The sequence below is a fragment of the Narcine bancroftii genome, chromosome 10 (genome assembly GCF_036971445.1).
Source record: "Narcine bancroftii isolate sNarBan1 chromosome 10, sNarBan1.hap1, whole genome shotgun sequence".
NCBI classification, from domain to species: Eukaryota; Metazoa; Chordata; class Chondrichthyes; order Torpediniformes; family Narcinidae; genus Narcine; species Narcine bancroftii.
The window spans coordinates 35,157,736-35,175,102 of record NC_091478.1 but is presented as its reverse complement, the minus strand read 5'-3'; the positions used below and the strand labels follow the sequence as shown (position 1 = coordinate 35,175,102).

At 43.5% G+C, this 17,367-nt stretch overlaps 1 protein-coding gene across 2 annotated transcripts in view; it reads right to left on the bottom strand.

Annotated features, from left to right (window-relative positions):
- The window catches only part of rnls (renalase, FAD-dependent amine oxidase), a 157,212-nt gene extending 152,085 nt beyond the window's left edge, over nt 1–5,127 (bottom strand). Inside the window, exon 1 of one of the 2 annotated variants that reach the window (XM_069900638.1) lies at nt 5,072–5,127. Coding sequence is in view for 1 of the 2 variants with exons in the window: in XM_069900636.1 (XP_069756737.1) it covers nt 1,166–1,283 (118 nt within the window). In the remaining variant the exon portion in view is untranslated. Of the gene's footprint in view, nt 1–1,165; nt 1,333–5,071 lie in introns of those variants that run through there. The other variant, XM_069900636.1, reaches the window with a different exon arrangement.
- Nucleotides 5,128–17,367: the final 12,240 nt, after the last annotated feature.

Below are 17,367 nucleotides of genomic sequence, written 5' to 3'. Positions count from 1 at the left end.
ATTTTTTTTAAATACATACACACTTCATACTAAAAGGAACTTCATAATAAATTACTTTGAAGAGCTAAACAACACAGCCCTTCAGACTATTTAAGTTCAAATCCACTCTTTGAAAGTGCATTAAAAATACTGGGAAAACTCAGGGGGGTCAAACGGCGTACTTTATATCGCAAAGATAAAGAGACCTAATCAACATTTTGAGACCTTCCTGTCGTCATAAGCAAAATGTAGGGAGGTGTCTGAATAAAACAGTCGAGAAAGAGGCTGGGGGAGGAGCACAGGCAGGAGGCAACAGGTGGATAACATAAGAGAGCACACCAACAAACAGGGGGAGGAAAAAAAGGAGAGAGGGGGAGTGATACTGTAGGATTTTAGAAACAGTTATAGAAGGTAGAAAAAGCAAGGAAATAGCTAAAATGTCCTTTGTGTAAAAAGGCGCATGAAAAAGTAGACAAGATAACAGAGGAATTTAAGGAGATATAGAAATATGCACATACACACAAAGGGCTTGTTTAATAGGGGGTGGGGAAAGGAGGCGTGAGTACAGGATAGGAGAAAGTCGGAGTCAGTCAAGAGTCAGGCGAATAGGGAAAAGTGCCAAACCAATCCAAGAAGAATAAATGTAAGAAAAATGTAAGGGGAGGTGAATTGAAAAATGTATAAAAACAAAGAAGCTTCCCGCTCTCGGTGTACTTTCCCGAGGTAGGGGGAGAGTACCCAACCTTGCAACGTTGTAAATGTAAATAAATGTTCTTTGTTCTCAACTTTTGTCTCGAGCCTACTTTGCCAACTCCAACGGCACTTCTTACAACACCATCCAGTTGGAGGGTACCCAGATGCAATATTAGATGTTACAGGTGGTGAGGCAGTGCAATGGTGTAAAATCTTGCCAGAGTGAGTTTTATTCCTCTGAATGTACATTTTGGTTTTCTCTCTTTTTCAGCAAAATGGAATTTAATTAAAATGGGACCAGGTGAAGGTTTAAACCTGAAGTCCCTGCAGTGAGAGGCCCTCGCCCTCTGCTTGGCAGTGCCCAGACGCCCCCTGGCGCCGGGATGGAGCAGCTGCAGTGTGAAAGTCCTCTCTCGAGGCGGCCGCGGGGAGAAGGCTCCGCCCCTCCATGTAGCAATGGGCCGCCGGTCACCTGGTCGCCCTCCGCACTCACCTGCGCCTCTCGCTTTCTCCCACACCACAACGTGCGGCTTGTCCTTCATCTCTCTTCGCAGGAGGGTCGCACACAGGCTGCCCGTCAGCCCGGCCCCGACGATGAGAATCCGGGCCATGGTCGGTGTCGGCGAGCGGCTTTTGGAGCAGCTCTTCCCGGCCGAGCAAAGCGTTGCCCGGGATTTCCAACACGCGCCGCGACGGCCACTCACTCCTGGCCGGACACGTCACAGACACTCGTGAACTCCGAACACGTTACACGGAGTGTCCAGCCGATACATCCCTGCCCCCCAAAGCACCCGACATCGCCCCTCGGCGCCCAGAATCGCTGAATGTGCATCCGCGGGCACATCGGTCCAGCAGTGGCCAGGAACTGGGGGGTCAGGCTCAGGTGGGTCTCCATCCCTTGCCACTCACAGACCACCTTAAATATTCGGTGCTGTGATTAGTAAAGGTGGTACTTGAGTGGGAAGGGAAGGATGAGATCACTGCCCTCGACCCAATTGAATGTTTGCATCGTGAAAAATTGTCCTTGGCCCATTTCCTTTGGGGTGCACATAACGAGTCAATTGGGCTCTGATTAAAACAGTGGTTTTCAACCTTTTTCTTTCCCACCTTAAGCAATCCCTTACTAATCACAGAGCACCTATGGCCCAGGGAATACTTAAAGGGGTATGTGAGTGGGGGGGGGGGGGGAAGGTGGAGATCCGCTGCCCTCGAGGTAAGAACACAAGGTGAGAATCTTAAATTTAAGGCAGTTACTGAAACTGTACCACCTAATTATATCCAATGAAACTACCAGCCCCTTACGTTTTGGGAGGGTGTGAGGAAACCGGGAAGAAGGTGCAGGTCGCAATGGGATTCAAACCCATCTTACTGGGGTCATGCGCTGACCACGTAGCCCAGTTTAGGTCTATGGATGCAGGCAATGGACCTTGGTACTTTTTTATGGGTACAGAGAGTAAGAGGCCAATCGAGAGGATTAGCTCCGATTAGTCTGCTGGCGATATGTCCATGGTGGAAGGCCAGGCACAGACAGGCTAAGGAAAGGATGGCGGTGGATGGTGTTAGGGTGCTTTGTACAGTCGTTGAACAGCAATTGATGTCTCAGGAATTTAAATAGTGTCGAGAGAAACTGAGTTAACGAAGCAGCAACCAGCGCAGTTAAATTGGAAGAAAAGTGACGGACTACATTTTAAATGAGCAGGCCAGACTATTGTAAAAAGAAAAATAAATGAGAAGCTGGAGGGACTGAGTTGGTCAGACAGCATCCATGGTGAGAAATGGTCCATCACCGTTTCTCGTCAGGGTCATTTGTGATGCGAGAAGGAGCCTTGGGATAGAATTATTGATGCTCACAGCTCTGATGAGAAAGAATTGCAACCAACTACGTTACACGTTATTCTTTTACAAGGCAGCCTGAGAACTCTACATTTCTCACTTCAGATTTGTGTACTGGCGAGATAAGAAAAAAAATCTTGCTGTAGATTGCCAATAAGTAAATAATGCAATTGTGCCATTTTAGTTAAGAGATTTTTTTAAAAATCTCTGGACAACTGCAAACAGAATGTATGTGATTGCAATATTTTCAGTTACATCGAGTGAAGATTGTAATTTTAAAAAATCTCCCAGTGGCCAACCATTTCAATTCTGCGTCCCACTCTCATGCTCCCAAAATTACAATGTCCTCCATAATGTTTGGGACAAAGACACTTTTTCTTTATTTGTCCTGTCTATGCCACTATATTGAAATATTGTGCCAATGTCCAAAGCAAAGAATTGGACATCCCAGGTCACCTTGTCCAGATCAGCTGCTTGTTTTAGATCTTTTTATTTCCAATTACTGCCAAGTCTTCAACTTCACCACCCCCTTCTCTTATTTAATCTCACCTTCTCTGAACACTCTGCCCTCCACTCTCTCCGCAACAATCCCAACCTCACTATCAAACCCACCAGCAACGGTCGTGCTGTTGTGATCTAGCGCACTGACTTCTACCTTGCCAAGGTCAGGCACAGCTCTCAGACTTTTCTTCCTATTTACCCCTTTCACATGACCCCACCACAGCTCATCACTCCACCGTTTCCAACATCATCTCCAACCTCATCACTTCTGGTCATCTTCCTCCCACGGCCTCCAATCTCATTGTTTCCCATCCCCTCATTGCCCAGTTCTAACTTTTAGTCAAGATACATGAACCCAATCATCAGGGAAAACCCATTCTTTCTGCTTGCTCTTGGCTCACCGAACTAGTATGGTTCTATCTTTTCTCCCCTGGTCCAATCGCTCCCCACCTACATCTACGATACCTCACATGCCTCCATCTCTTCAGTGACTTTAGATTCCTTGAACTGGACCGCCTTATTTTTACTATTGATGTCCAATTCCTATACACCCCTACCCCCACCACAGAAGGACTCAAAGCATTTTGTTTCTTTCTTTACAAGAGCCCCAACCAGTCCCCCTCCACCACCACCATCCCCCACCTGGCAGAACTTGTTCTCACTCTTAATAATTTCTCCTTTGACTCACCTCACTTCCTTCAAAATAAAGGGGTTCCATTTATACCTGTCTGTTTGTGGGCTTTGTGGAACAATCCATGCCTCATGCCTACACAGGCAAAGCCCCTCAACTCTTCTTCCACTATATTGACGTCTACATCAGTCTACTTTATGCACCCATGACTTCATTCACTTCACAGCCAACTTCCACCCCAATCTCAAACTCACCCGATCCATCTCCATCAACACTCTCCCCTTTCTTGATCTCTCTGTCTCCATCTCAGGAGAGAAGCTTTCACTGATATATTTTACAAATCCACCAACTTCCACAACTACCTTGACTACACATCCTCACACCAAGTCCCCTTCAAGGATTCTCTCCATTTCTCCATCTCAGATTACCTGAAATGTCCACCTTCATCCACAAACGTGGCTTCCCTTCCATCACCATCAACTCACTCTTCACCCATATCTTCTCCATTTCCTGCTCATCTGCCTTAGCCCCCTCTACCCCCAGACTCAACAAGTCCTTACCTATCATCCAACTCGTTATCCTCCATAATTTCATCCACCTACAACATTCTCCCTCCCTTCCCTTTTCCCTTTGTAAGGTGTTTGAGGAGATTCAGTATGTCACCGAAGACTCTAGTAATGTCTACAGATGTAGCGCGGATAGCATTCTGGCTGGTTGCATCACTGGACAAGTATTTGTACCAAATCTCTGGACAAGTATAAACTCCAGAGGGTGGTTAACTCAGTCTGCAACATCACAGGCACCAGACTTCACTCCATCGAGGACACCTACATGAGGCTGTGTCTTAAAAAAGCAGCCTCTATCCTCCACCACCCAGGCCATGCCCTCTTCACTCTGCTACCATAGGGGAAAAGGTACAAGAGCCTAAAGTGGCTCAAGGACAGCCTCTTCCCCACTGCCATCAGATTCCTGAATAATCAGTGAACCAAAGACACTGCCTTATTTTTTTGCGCACTATTTTTAAAAAAATTACTGTTGTAAGGTGGTGTATATAAATGATTCACTGTGATGCAACTGCAAAACACTGAATTTCGTGACAATAAATTCTGATTCTGATCAAAAAGCAGGAAGGTTCCTGAATAAAAAGATCGGAGGAGGAGAGGAGTGAAGGGAGGATGGGGCAGGGGAGAAGTACAGGCTAACTGGCAAGTGGATATGGGTGGAAGGGTAGAAAAGTAGATAGCTGAGACGTGATAGGGAGAGGGGTGGCCTTCTGAATGGAAATCTAATATTCCATCCGGGCACTCTCCCACCAGACGGCATTAAATGACATCTCCAGCTTTTGTTAAACCTATCTTGCCCTATCCCTTTGTTTCCTTTCCTCACCCACCCCTTCCCTCTCCATTCAGAGATCTACCACCCTCCCCCTCTCACCTCAGCATTTTTCTCTCCTAGTCTCCCATCCATCTCCTCCTGCAACCTCCTCCAGATTTCTGCAGCAATTGGTTCCCAGCACTTCCACAATTTCCAGAAAATGTTATTCAGGAAATGCTTCTTATTTCACTTCTGCGCAGTTTTACCCTCAGAATTTTATATTTTTAGACCATGGTTTTTAACGTGCAACTGGACTGCAGCTGAAAAAGGCCCATAACAGGAAATTATTCTTACTTCTTTCCCTCAAAGACGGTCTATATTTCCAACACCAAATCTTTAAACTGTCTTTTTTTAAAACTGATTTACAGCAGATGGAACACTGCACACTGCATTTTATTTTTGTGCTTTTTCCAAATCGATGTATAATATTAGAATTCAATGGGAAATTCACCTTGTTTAATGGCAACTGGAGCTCCAGAATCAGTAAACTGTGACCTTAGTCAGTAATAGATTTATTCTCTGAAGGATGAAGGGTCTTTTGATGTGAAATGTCAATTATTTCTCTTTCCACTCAGCCTGAATTGCTAAGGTTTTGCAAACCTTTTAGTTTTTCTTAGATTTCCTGCAATTAAGTTTTTTTTAAAAAAAAAGACAATTACAGCCATTCCCCGACATGCGTCCGAGTTCTGTTCTGACCGACCAGTCAGATCTTGAAATGGATGTAAGTTGGGCATATTTAGCATGGCATGTAGAAGTTGTATACCTGTACAGCCATTTTGGGGGTTTAATACAATAATGGTTTAATCCAGCATGAGAATTTCTTAGATTTTTTTTGAATAATGCGCGTTTACCGAATGCCAACTGAGAGAGATGCTGTGAGGTACACAATGCTGGGATATCATCTGATGGTCACTATTGTACGCATGCAGCCATTAGCCCTGGTGGGCGTTTGACAATTTTTCTCCAGCAAAGTATTTTAAAAACAATTGGGTTTAGAGCAGTGATTTTCTACCACTCACAGACCACTTAAAGCAATCCCTTACTAATCACAGAGCACCAATGGCATAGGGATTATTTAAAGTGGTCTGTGAGTGGAAAGAAAAAGACTGAGAACCACTGAGTTAAAGCCTTATTCATCTGCATGCTCTTCCAACCAGACTGTCTTCCATCTCTTTGTTTGGCATCTGCCAATCAACTCCCTCTGCTCATCATGTTTCACCTGCAACAGGTTCACCTATTCCATGGGGCCCTGTCTCTTACCTCAAACCCTGTCCTCTTTGCATTGGCTTCTCTGCTACATACCCCAGTATCAATAAAGGGTTTAGGCTTGAAATGTCGACCAACTTTGCCTTCCACTCATACCATGACCCAATTAATTCCTCCTGCAGATTGCATATAGTTTTGTTCCTACAATGTGCAATTTGCAGTACCAGAATGTTTTTTTGCAACCTTTGTACATTGCAACAATTATAACATGGACCATTCTGCGGTTAGCTTTAAATTATGTGTCATGTTTTACTTGCAACAACTTCCATCCTTGGTGAACGTTGCCCTCTGATCCCTGTTATATTTTTGTATTGTGTTGTCCAACTATGCTGTTACCTTTGCAATTGCTATCATTGAGATAACTTAAACCTTTTCTAAATGGTGGGATGAACTTCAAATGTGTGAGTGAGTTGAGGACAAGGAAGGAAAAATCCGTGGTGGCAATATATTTTATGAGCTGCTCACTAAGCTCACATCTGCAGTAATTTGCAAAAGTCGGGAGGGAATATTAGTTTCCAGAGGTGGGACATGGAGAAGTTGTGGAAACTGTTCATAGAGTCGCAATCAGACAGGGTGAAGCAAATGTAGATTTCTCTGAAATGTTTGATGTAATGCATGTCGAAAGAACCAAAGACTTGTTGATCCAAACCAAGGCTTTTATTAACTAAAAGACTGGAGCAATCACAAGAGGTCGACCAGTCCAGAATGACCTGGTCTGGCTAGGAGTAATCCTTTAAGACCTGCCAGTAGGTGCGGCTACACTCTCAGCGAATGACAGTCATTCTCCACAACAATCTGTACATATGTACATATACACATTAGTGATAGAATCTGTACTATCACATTCACCCCTTCTTTGAGAACCAACCCCAGGGTGAATGGAGGTTAGGGGCTGTACTGGTCAGGGGGTCTGACCATCTGGCGTGACCGCCGTGGTGCCGGGATTGGGGTCACCGGAGTCGTGTCGCCAGCATGCCCGTAGGGTGCGGCCACTGCTTTGCTCAATTCCCCAATGGCGTTGTCGACAGTCTGACCTGAGCTGGTGGAGTGGTGCTGGTCACTCTGTTCAAGCACATGACCTGAGGGAGAAGGAATAGGGGAGGTTGGGTTAAAGGCATTGCTGTGTCTGATCTGGCTTGGGCTAGGTCCCTTACCGAGACTGTGTCCTCACGTCCATCCGGGTACTCAACGTAGGCATTATGCGGGTTCGCATGGAGCAGAGTCACTCGGTCAACCAAGGGGTCATTCTTAGAGTACCAGACATGGTGTCGTAAGATGACTGGTCCGGGAACCGTGAGCAACACTGGTATGGTCGTACCCGACTCGGATTCCCTCAGGAAAGAGAACATCCTTTCATGGGGGGTGGCATCGGTCGCAGTGCATTGGAGGGAGCGGATGGAGTGTAGGGCACTAGTGAGCACATCCTGCCAGCGAGAGGTGGGGAGACCTTTGGACTGGAGGGCATGTAACCGCTTTCCAGACGGTGGCATTTTCTCTTTCGACTTGCCCATTACCACGTGGGTTGTAGCTGGTGGTCCTGCTTGAAGCAATACCACGCTCCAGAAGGTACTGCCTCAGCTCCGCGCTCATAAACGAGGACTCCCTATCACTGTGGATGTAACTGGGCTATCCGAAGATGGTGAAGATGCTGTGCAGGGCCTCTATAATTGAGGAGGCAGTCATGTCTCAGCAGGGCACAGTGAACGGGAAGTGGGAGTACTCATCGATGGCCGTAAGGATGTAGGTGTTACGGTTGGTCGATGGTAGAGGCCCCTTGAAGTCTACGCTGAGACGCTCAAAGGGACGGGTGGCTTTGATGATGTGGGTATTCTCCAGACGGAAGAAGTGGGGCTTACACTCACTACACACTGGGCAGGCCCGGGTCATAGAGCAAATCTCGACCGTTTAGAGCAGATTGCGAGATTTGACAAAGTGCGTGAACCTAGTGACCCCTGGATGACAGAGCTCCTCATGGAGTTTCTGCAACCTGTCCAGTTGTATGTTGGCACAAGTCCCCCTGGAGAGCGCATCTGGCAGGTCGTTTGAGTTTACCTGGCCGATATAGTATGTCATAATTAAAGGTGGAGAGCTCGATTCTCCACCTGGCAATTTTGTCATTCTTGATCTTACCTTGCTGGGTATTGCTAAACATGAAGGAGATTGCACATTGGTCGGTCAGCAGCGTAAACCGCCTGCCAGTGAGGTAGTGTCTCCAACGACGTACTGCCTCGACTATGGCCTGGGCCTCCTTCTTGACAGAGGAGTGTCGGCTCTCAGGACCCTGGAGGGTTCTGGAGAAGAAGGCTACCAGCTGGCCTGGTTCAAAGTGGCTGCCAGTGCAAAGTCAGACGCATCGCTCTCGACTTGGAATGGAATGGACTCATCGATGGCGTGCAGTGTTGCAGCAGCGATGTCTGATTTGATGCGGTCAAAGGCCGCTCTGGCTTCAGTTGACAGGGGGAAGGAGGTGGTCTTGATGAGTGGCCGTGCCTTTTCGGCATAGTGTGGAACCCATTGGGCATAGTAAGAGAAAAAGGCCAGGCAGCATCTGAGTGCCTTCTGGGTGTGGGGGGGGGGGGGGGGGGGAAGTCCATGAGGGGACGCATGCAGTCAGGGTCTGGCATGACCACCCCGTTCTCCACCACACAACCCAGAATTGCGAGCCAAGTGGTTTGGAAGACACACTTGTCGAAATTGTAGGTCAAGTTCAGCCGAATTGCAGTCTGAAAAAATTTCTCAAGGTTGGCATCATGATCCTCCATTTCATGGCTGCAGATGGTGACATTGTCCAGATACGGGAAAGTAGCAGTCAGCCCATTCTGTCCACCATCCGGTTTGTTTCCCGCTGGAAGTCCGCGACGCCACTTGTGACCCCAAAGGGTACCCTGAGGAATTGATACAGCTGCCCATTCACTTCGAAGGCCGTGAAAAGTCCATCTTCTCGGCGGATCAGGAGTTGATGATAGGCCGAACGTAAGTCAATGATGGAAAATATGGTGATCTGATTCACCACATCCATGATCCGTGGGAGGGGGTACGCATTCAGAAGCGTGAAGCGGTTGATTGTCTGGCTGTAGTCAACCACCATCCACGGCTTCTCCCCATTTTTAACAACCACTACCTGGGCCCTCCATGGACTCGAGCTAGGTTCGATAATGCCCTCATCCAGCAGTCTGCGCACCTCATTTGTAATAAATTTTCTGTGTTCAGAACTATATTGCTGGCTTTTGGTGGCCACAGGCTTCCAGCCAAGGGTGAGATTTGCGAAAAGTGCTGGCGGAGCAACTTGGAGGGTGGAGAGACTACAGGTGAGGCCCCGGGGCGCGGGGGAAGGTGGGTCGGGCTGCCGCTGGCAGGAGGTTTCCAGGGTGGAGTGGTTACAGACAGAGAGCAGAGCGTGAGGCCAACCAAAGTGCAGGGAAATGGTTTGAAATTGGCACTGTAAATCCAGTCCCAGCAGAGCAGGGGCACACAATTGGGGAAGGACTAATAGTTTGAAATATGTGAACATGATGCCCTAGACTTTCAGGGTCGCCACACAGTACCCCTTTACTCCAGTCGAGAGCAATCTGGTCGCCAATTAAATTCTCTGTGCAGTGGGGAGAATAGCTAGTCCACAACAGTGGGCCAGGTCTGGGTGGATAAAACTGTCAGTTGACCCTGAGTCAAATAAGCAAGTAGTATACTGTCCATGCACTTTAATCAGTTCCATTGCTTTTGTGAGGGCTTGGGGGAAGTCCTGGTCAAGGGCTACTAATGCAGAGACTTGTAATGGGGACAGTGGAGTCCTGCGTGATGACGTCACACAACGTGTGCGTGATGACATCACGCAAATAGTTGGGCCTGAAAAAAGTGTCAGGGAGGTGGTGTTGCTGCCTGCAGCCAAAGGTAAGTGTTGGGGGTCGCTGCATGCCTTCGGCGTTGGGGCGGTCAGCGGGGGGGGTGGTCAGCGGTGTCGGGTCCCCGGATGGCAGCGTCGGATCCCCAGTTGGCAGCGTCGGCGTGTTCCTGGTCGACCTACTTGTGATATGCTCCAGTCTTTTAGTTAAGAAAATTGTAATGTGCTTCGAAAGAACCAAAGACTTGTTGATCCAAACCAAGGCTTTTATTAAGTAAAAGACTAGAGCATATCACAAGTAGGTCGACCAGTCCAGAATGACATGATCTGCTCGGAGCAATCCTTTAAGACCTCCCAGTAGGTGTGGCTACACTCTCAGCCAATCACAGTCATCCTACACTACCATCTCTACATATGTACTTATACACATTGATGATAGAATCTGTACTATCACATTTGAATCGTGCTCTTTAATGATTAGGTGAAGTGTTCCACCACGGTGAACATCCCTTCGTGCACTGAGATCATTGCTGTACTTGTTCAACGATGTGATCGGTTTGGCTGGAGGGATTGGTTTCAGAGACTGGTCTGGCAGTGGGTGAGGTCTTGAGGAGATAGGCAGTTCCCACAGTGGCTAAGACGGGGCCAGTAAATGGGTCCACAGTTAGCTGGATCCTTCCCGCTGTACTCGAGGCCCGATAATGGAATCTGTCATTTTCACTGTTCAGATAGGGCCTTAAGCACAGACCGCCGATATGTGTTGTGTACACTGCTGACTGTCGTCAGACAACTTCGAAATTTCCCCTCAGCTGAGCCTCAGGGGCGTCAGTGCAAAATGCTACGAAGGCAAGATATCCGAACCAAAAACAGAAATGCTCAGCAGATCAGGCATTCCTGCATTTGGGAATTTTGGGAATGGAGAAGCAGCTAACCTTTCAGGGTGGAAGCAATTTCAGCAGGAGTGGGAAAGAATCATTAGCTTGAGCATGAACTTTTCAAGTTTAATATCATCTGACTGTACATCCAGATGAAGCAGTATTTCTCCGGTGTGTGTGTGTGTGTGTGTGTGTGTGTGTGTGTGTGTGTGTGTGTGTGTGTGTGTGTGTGTGTGTGTGTGTGTGTGTGTGTGTGAGAGAGAGAGATACATAACCATAACATGCTCATAAAGATATATTTAAAGTTTTTTATGCATATAAAAGGACAAAGAAACTTTTTAATGTTATTTGCCCTTGTGTTCCACAGTTTTAAATTTATATTCAAAACTCTTCACATGTGATTAAAGTGTACATTCCAGATGTTATTCAAGGTTATTTGTATACATTTTGATTTGACCATATAGAAATTACAGCACTTTTTAAGCATTGGGACGTTTAGCTTTACAGGCATTTGTGAGTACTCTGGTATGTTTAATTGCTTCATTGGAGCAGGAAAAAGGAGAGCTAAGTTTGCTTCTAAGCTTTTAATCATCTTTGTAGTTGTCACCTTTCTTCACGAGGACCAGAGTTACGCTAATGAAAGTCAAATAAGTCATTATGAGGCCGAAAAGCCAAAATAAAATAGAGATATCGCCTAAACCTTAGGATTACCAAAATCAACTGTTCGGAACATTATTAAGAAGAAAGAGCGTACTAGAGAGCTGAGATCATTGCTGTACACGGTCATGACACGGTCATGTACACGGTCATGGGGGTGTTATGGCCTGGGCATGTCTGGCTGCCACAGGTACTGGCGCACTGATCTTCATTGATGGTGTAACTGCTGATGGCCGGAGCAAAATGAATTCAGAAACATCTTATCTGCTCAAGTTCGAGCAAATGACTCCAAACTCATTGGATGGCACTTCATCCTACAGCAAGAGAATGATCCCAAACATACTGCTAAAGCAACAAAGGAGATTTTTTAAAGCTAAAAACTGGAAAATTCAGTCAGTCACCCAATCTAAATCCAATCAAGCATGCTTTCCATGTGGGGAAGAGGGTGAAGGAGGCAAGCCCCGGAAACAAGCAGGAGCTGAAGATGGCTGTAGTGGAGGCCTGGCAGAGCATTACCAGAGAAGATACTCGGGCTTCAAGTAGTCATTGTATGCAAGGGTTAGACAACAAAATACTGACCGCAATGACCTACTCCCAAATATTATGGTTCCTTGAAATAAAAGAACTATGTATAAAATGTGCTGTAATTTCTACATGGTCAAACCAAAATGCATACTAATAACCGTTAATACAATCTGGAATGTGCACTTTAATCACATGTGAATTGTTTGATTACAAATTTAAAACTGATTTTCATGCTCCTGTACCTCCTTTTTTAAAAAAATATTTTATTTTAATTTTTCCAAGACATATAGAACATTATTACATACATCATATAAATAGTATTTTAAAATTACAGAGTTTCTTTGATTGCCCAAATCTCACCACCCCCCCCCCCCCACCCCACTGCTAATATAAAAAGAAGGGGTGTTTGAGCTGCCTTCATTAATTAGTCCATATCTTGAACTTCAGAAATTCAATGCTATTAACCTAACTATATTATTTAAACATTTTGGGGAAGTTAATTATATCCTTAAGCCAGTATGAATCGAGGAGTCATGTGATGGAGTAGTGGCCAGTAGGAGAATACCAGCCCTCTCCAGAAAAGAAGAAAAAAAGTGAAGAAAAAGCAAAGCTCCAGCCAGATACACAGAACACAACAAATAAAAGATAAAGGTGTGAAGAAAATGGCACCTAAGAAAGAAAAACCCACAACAACGGGAAAAAAGAAGGAAATGTGCCGGAAGAGAAAGGAGAAGGCCTTACCTGCATGAAAAAGCAGGGACCCGCCGTGGAAAGAGGAGCCCGCTTCCCGAGGTTAGTGGAGACCCCGCAGGGTCGCGACCCACCAACTGCAGGACTGCAAAAATGGCTCACTGAGCCAAACAGAGGTGCGCAACTGTGTACAACAAGGACAAGAAGAACACCGATGGGAGGGGGGACCAGATGTGGAGTGAAACTACACAGCACGAACAGCTGAAAGATGCCCAACAGGGCTCCCAGCTGGAAGAAAAAGAAAGCAACGGGAAAGGGGGGGATGAGAAAGAAAAACAGAAGCAGAAGGCCCAATAGATAACCAGCCCAGAAGAAGAGGACCAACATCAAGAAAGCATGAAAAAAAATACCCAACAAACTGAGACAAGCAGCTCAACAAGAAAGTCGGAAGAGACACAGATACAAACCCCAGAGCAGACACAGAAGAAGAAGAACACCAAGCTCTGCACAGAGGAATAGAAGGTAAAATGAATGGACAGTACATAGATTAAAAAAAAATTTCAAGAATAAATGAAAGCATTAAAAGAATGGTTGACACAAGAATTTAGTGAAATGAAAAGAAAAATGAAAAGTACAGAAGAAAAAGTGAGTAGAATAGAGTTGGTCATAACAGATGTAGGCAAAGGATTAGAAAATGTGGAAGAACGTGTAATGGTGGTAGAAATGGAAGTGAATGAGTTAAAAAGAAAATTGGAAGAAAGTGACAAAAAAGTTGTTAGCTCAGAAGATGGATATAATGGAAAACTATAGTAGGTGAAACAATATAAAGATAGCAGGCCTTAAGGAAGATGAAGAAGGCAAAGATATGAAAGAATTTATAAAAGAATGGATCCCAAAAGTCTTGGGAATGCCAGAAATGCAGGAAGGAATGGAAATAGAAAGGGCACACAGAACACTAGCTCCGAAACCACAGTCACAACAAAAACCAAGATCCGTTTTAGTAAAATTTCTGAGATACATGACAAGAGAAAATATATTGGAGAAGGCTATGAATAAAATTAGAGAAGCAAGAAACCACTGGAATACAAAGGTCAATTTTTTTTCTCCCCAGACATAAGTTTTGAGCTCCTAAAGAAGAGGAAGGAGTTTAATGCAGCAAAATCGATCCGATGGAAAAAAAGCTATAAATCTTTGTTAAGATATCCAGCGGTGTTTAAAATAGTTATCCTGGGGCAGCAAAACAGACTGTTCTCGGATCCGGAGAAAGCATGAGAATTTTCAGAATGCCTGCAAGACAGAAAGAGAAATGAAGAGATGTAACAAGAATGAAGAATGACAACAAACTACATATAAAGATGTAAAAATAATGTACAAGTAAAAACTAAAAGAGGGAAGAAAAGGGAAGTAAGGGAGAAGGGGGGAAAAAAGAGAGGAGGGGTTAACAAATTTTAAAAATAATAAAAAGAAAGAGAAGAAAGGGGGAACTTTGTTGTAATGTGAAGATAAAAATCTTTTATGGAGTGGGTTGGGTGGGAAAGAATAATGGTCACTGCGAAATCAGTTGACGCGAACGAGTTCGCAGTCCAAATGGAGAACCGAGTTGTGGTTGCCCGTCAAGGGATGAGGGGCGACTCAGAGGTGGGGGGGGAACACTTGGGGTTAAGGGAATTTTAGATGTGGGAATGGTTGAAATATTTTATATTTTAGATACAGTGTGTACAAAAAAAGAAAAGTGAGAAATGAAAGTGGGGAAAAGGTGGTGGTGAGGAAGTGGAAATGAGATGTAATCAGAGTATGAGATGGCCATGTTGAACTATATGACTATAAATATTAATGGAATACATAACCAAATAAAAAGGAAGAGGCTATTAAATTTGCTGAAAAAAGAAAAAATAGATATAGCATTCGTGCAGGAAATGCATCTAACTGAAGGGGTACATAATAAATTAAGGAGAGACTGGGTAGGGCACATAATGGCAGCATCATATAACTCAAAAGCCAGAGGTGTAGCTATATTAATCAATAAAAAAGTACCAATCAAAATAGAGGAGGAAATAATAGATCCAGCAGGGAGATATGTAATGATAAAGTGTCAGATATATTCAGAACTCTGGAATTTAGTCAATATATATGAACCTAATGAAGAAGATCAAAAATTCATGCAAGATTTTTTTTTAAGATTGTAGACACGTGGGGGGCGTGGCAAGATGGCGTAGGGAGCGGACGTGCATTCCCGGTCTCCCCCAGGCAGTTATATAAATACCCGTTTTAAGAATATTTCTTTTCTGTTAAAAGTCTTTGTTTTGTTTATCAATTGTTTTTAGTTTAAAATGGTAACAAAGATTAAGGAAAATAGAGTTCAAATACAGAACAAAACTACACTCTCCGACTTTGGAAGAAACTCGGCCTACTTGCCCAGACAGAACCACAGAGTCAAGGCTAGAATTTTCTTAAGAACGGAGCTCATTAATTGGATTGTCGGATAAGCTGGCCTTGGACACTCCTCTGAAAGATGTTTAAAATGGCAACAAAGATTAAGGAAAATAGAGTTCAAATACAGAACAAAACTACACTCTCCGACTTTGGAAGAAACTCGGCCTACTTGCCCAGACAGAACCACGGAGTCAAGGCTGGAATTTTCTTAAGAACGGAGCTCAATAATTGGACTGTCGGATAAGCTAGCCTTGGATACCCCTCTGAAAGATGGTGATGAATATTGATTTGAAATCTTTTATGAAGATAAATTGCAGTAATTGGCATTGGTTGCCCGTGAGTTTTAAAAATCCAGATAACATTAAAGTTTATTAGTGATTTTTTTTGGATGGAATATCGGAAGGATGAATTTATTATCTATAAATACAGAACAAAATTACATTCTTTGACTTTGGAAGAAATTTGACCTATTTGCCCAGACAGAGCTGGAGTTGGTGCTGGAATTTTCTCAAGAACAGAACTTATTAAAGTTGATTTGGGTCTCCTTTTTGAAAGATGGCGACGAATGTTGATTTGAAATATTTGAAATATTTTCTGAAGATAAACATATATATGGAACTCCTTGACCTGCAATAAGGTTTATCAGTGATTTTTTTTTTGGATGGAATATTGAAAGAGTGAATTTATTATCTGTGAGTATGCATACATTGCAAACAGATTTTAATAGTTTTGAAAAGGTTTTTTTTAAACTAAACAACAAGATCAGTTTAATATTGAGAAAATTGGAAAAAACGGAAACTTTATTATTAAATTTGGAAATTCAGTAGAAAGAAACTATGAACAAGATTGATGATTTATAAAATTAAAGTAGAAGGAGCAATGTCCAAGAAGAGTTAAAAATTTTGAATAAGTTTTTCTTGAAAATAAACAATAATTTCAACTTAACATTGAGAAGATTGACAAAGTGGAAAATTTGGTATTAAATTAGGAAACACAGAAGAAAGAACTTATGAATAACATTGATGCTTTAGAAGATCAAGACCGAAGGAATTATGTTCAAGAAAATTTTAAAAGATTTGAAAAAAACTTTTTTTGAAAGTAAGCTACAAATTCAACTTGAGACTGAGAAGAATGGAAGATTCGGTGTTGAACTGGGATGTTCAGAGGTGTTTTAATTCAGTGGATGAAATTCAGGAAGACTTGAAAAAAAAATTTTAAAAAAAGCTTTTATTGATTGTAAACAATGTTTAACTCAGTGTTGGGAGGGTGGAAAGGGTGCAAAATTTAATATCAAGTTTGGATTTTCAAAAAAAAGAGTTTATGAATAAGATTGGTTAAATTGATGGACCGGGGTTTTATGGATATAAGAAATGATGATTTTTCGGTTTATACGTGTATTTTGTCTGCCTAGGGGGGGGGGAGGGGGTGGTACTTCTACTCCTGAAAGTCATATGCCACTTGTGGTTTATACCACACCTATTTGGGTTTTTGGGAATTAAGGTGGTTTCCTAAGGGGTTAGGGGAGGTGGGGGGGGGGGGTGAAAATTTCAAACTTATTTAGTATCTATTATGTAATATTATACTAAGTCAATTTGAAATGAATGTATGGAGATACTATAAATAAATTTCGAAAAAAAAAAAAGATTGTAGACACGCAGGGGAATATATTGATAGGAGGGATCTTTAACCTTAATTTTGATTCAAAGGTGGATAAAACTGGACAAAAGACTAGCAAAAAGAACAAAGTACCAAAATTTATGGTTAAATCAATGCAGGAAATGCATCTTTTGGATATATGGAGGAGACAACACCCAAAGGAGAAGGAATACTCATATTATTCGAGTAGACATAAAACATACTCAAGGATTGACCTGTTTCTGTTGTCAGCCCATATCCAAGGGAGAGTTAGGCAAATGGAATATAAAGCTAGATTGTTATCTAATCACTCACCCCTGTTATTAGCAATAGAACTGGAGGACATCCCACCAAGAACATATAGATGGAGATTAAACTCCATGCTACTTAAAAGACAGGATTTTAGAGAATTTATTGAGCACCAAATTAAAATGTAC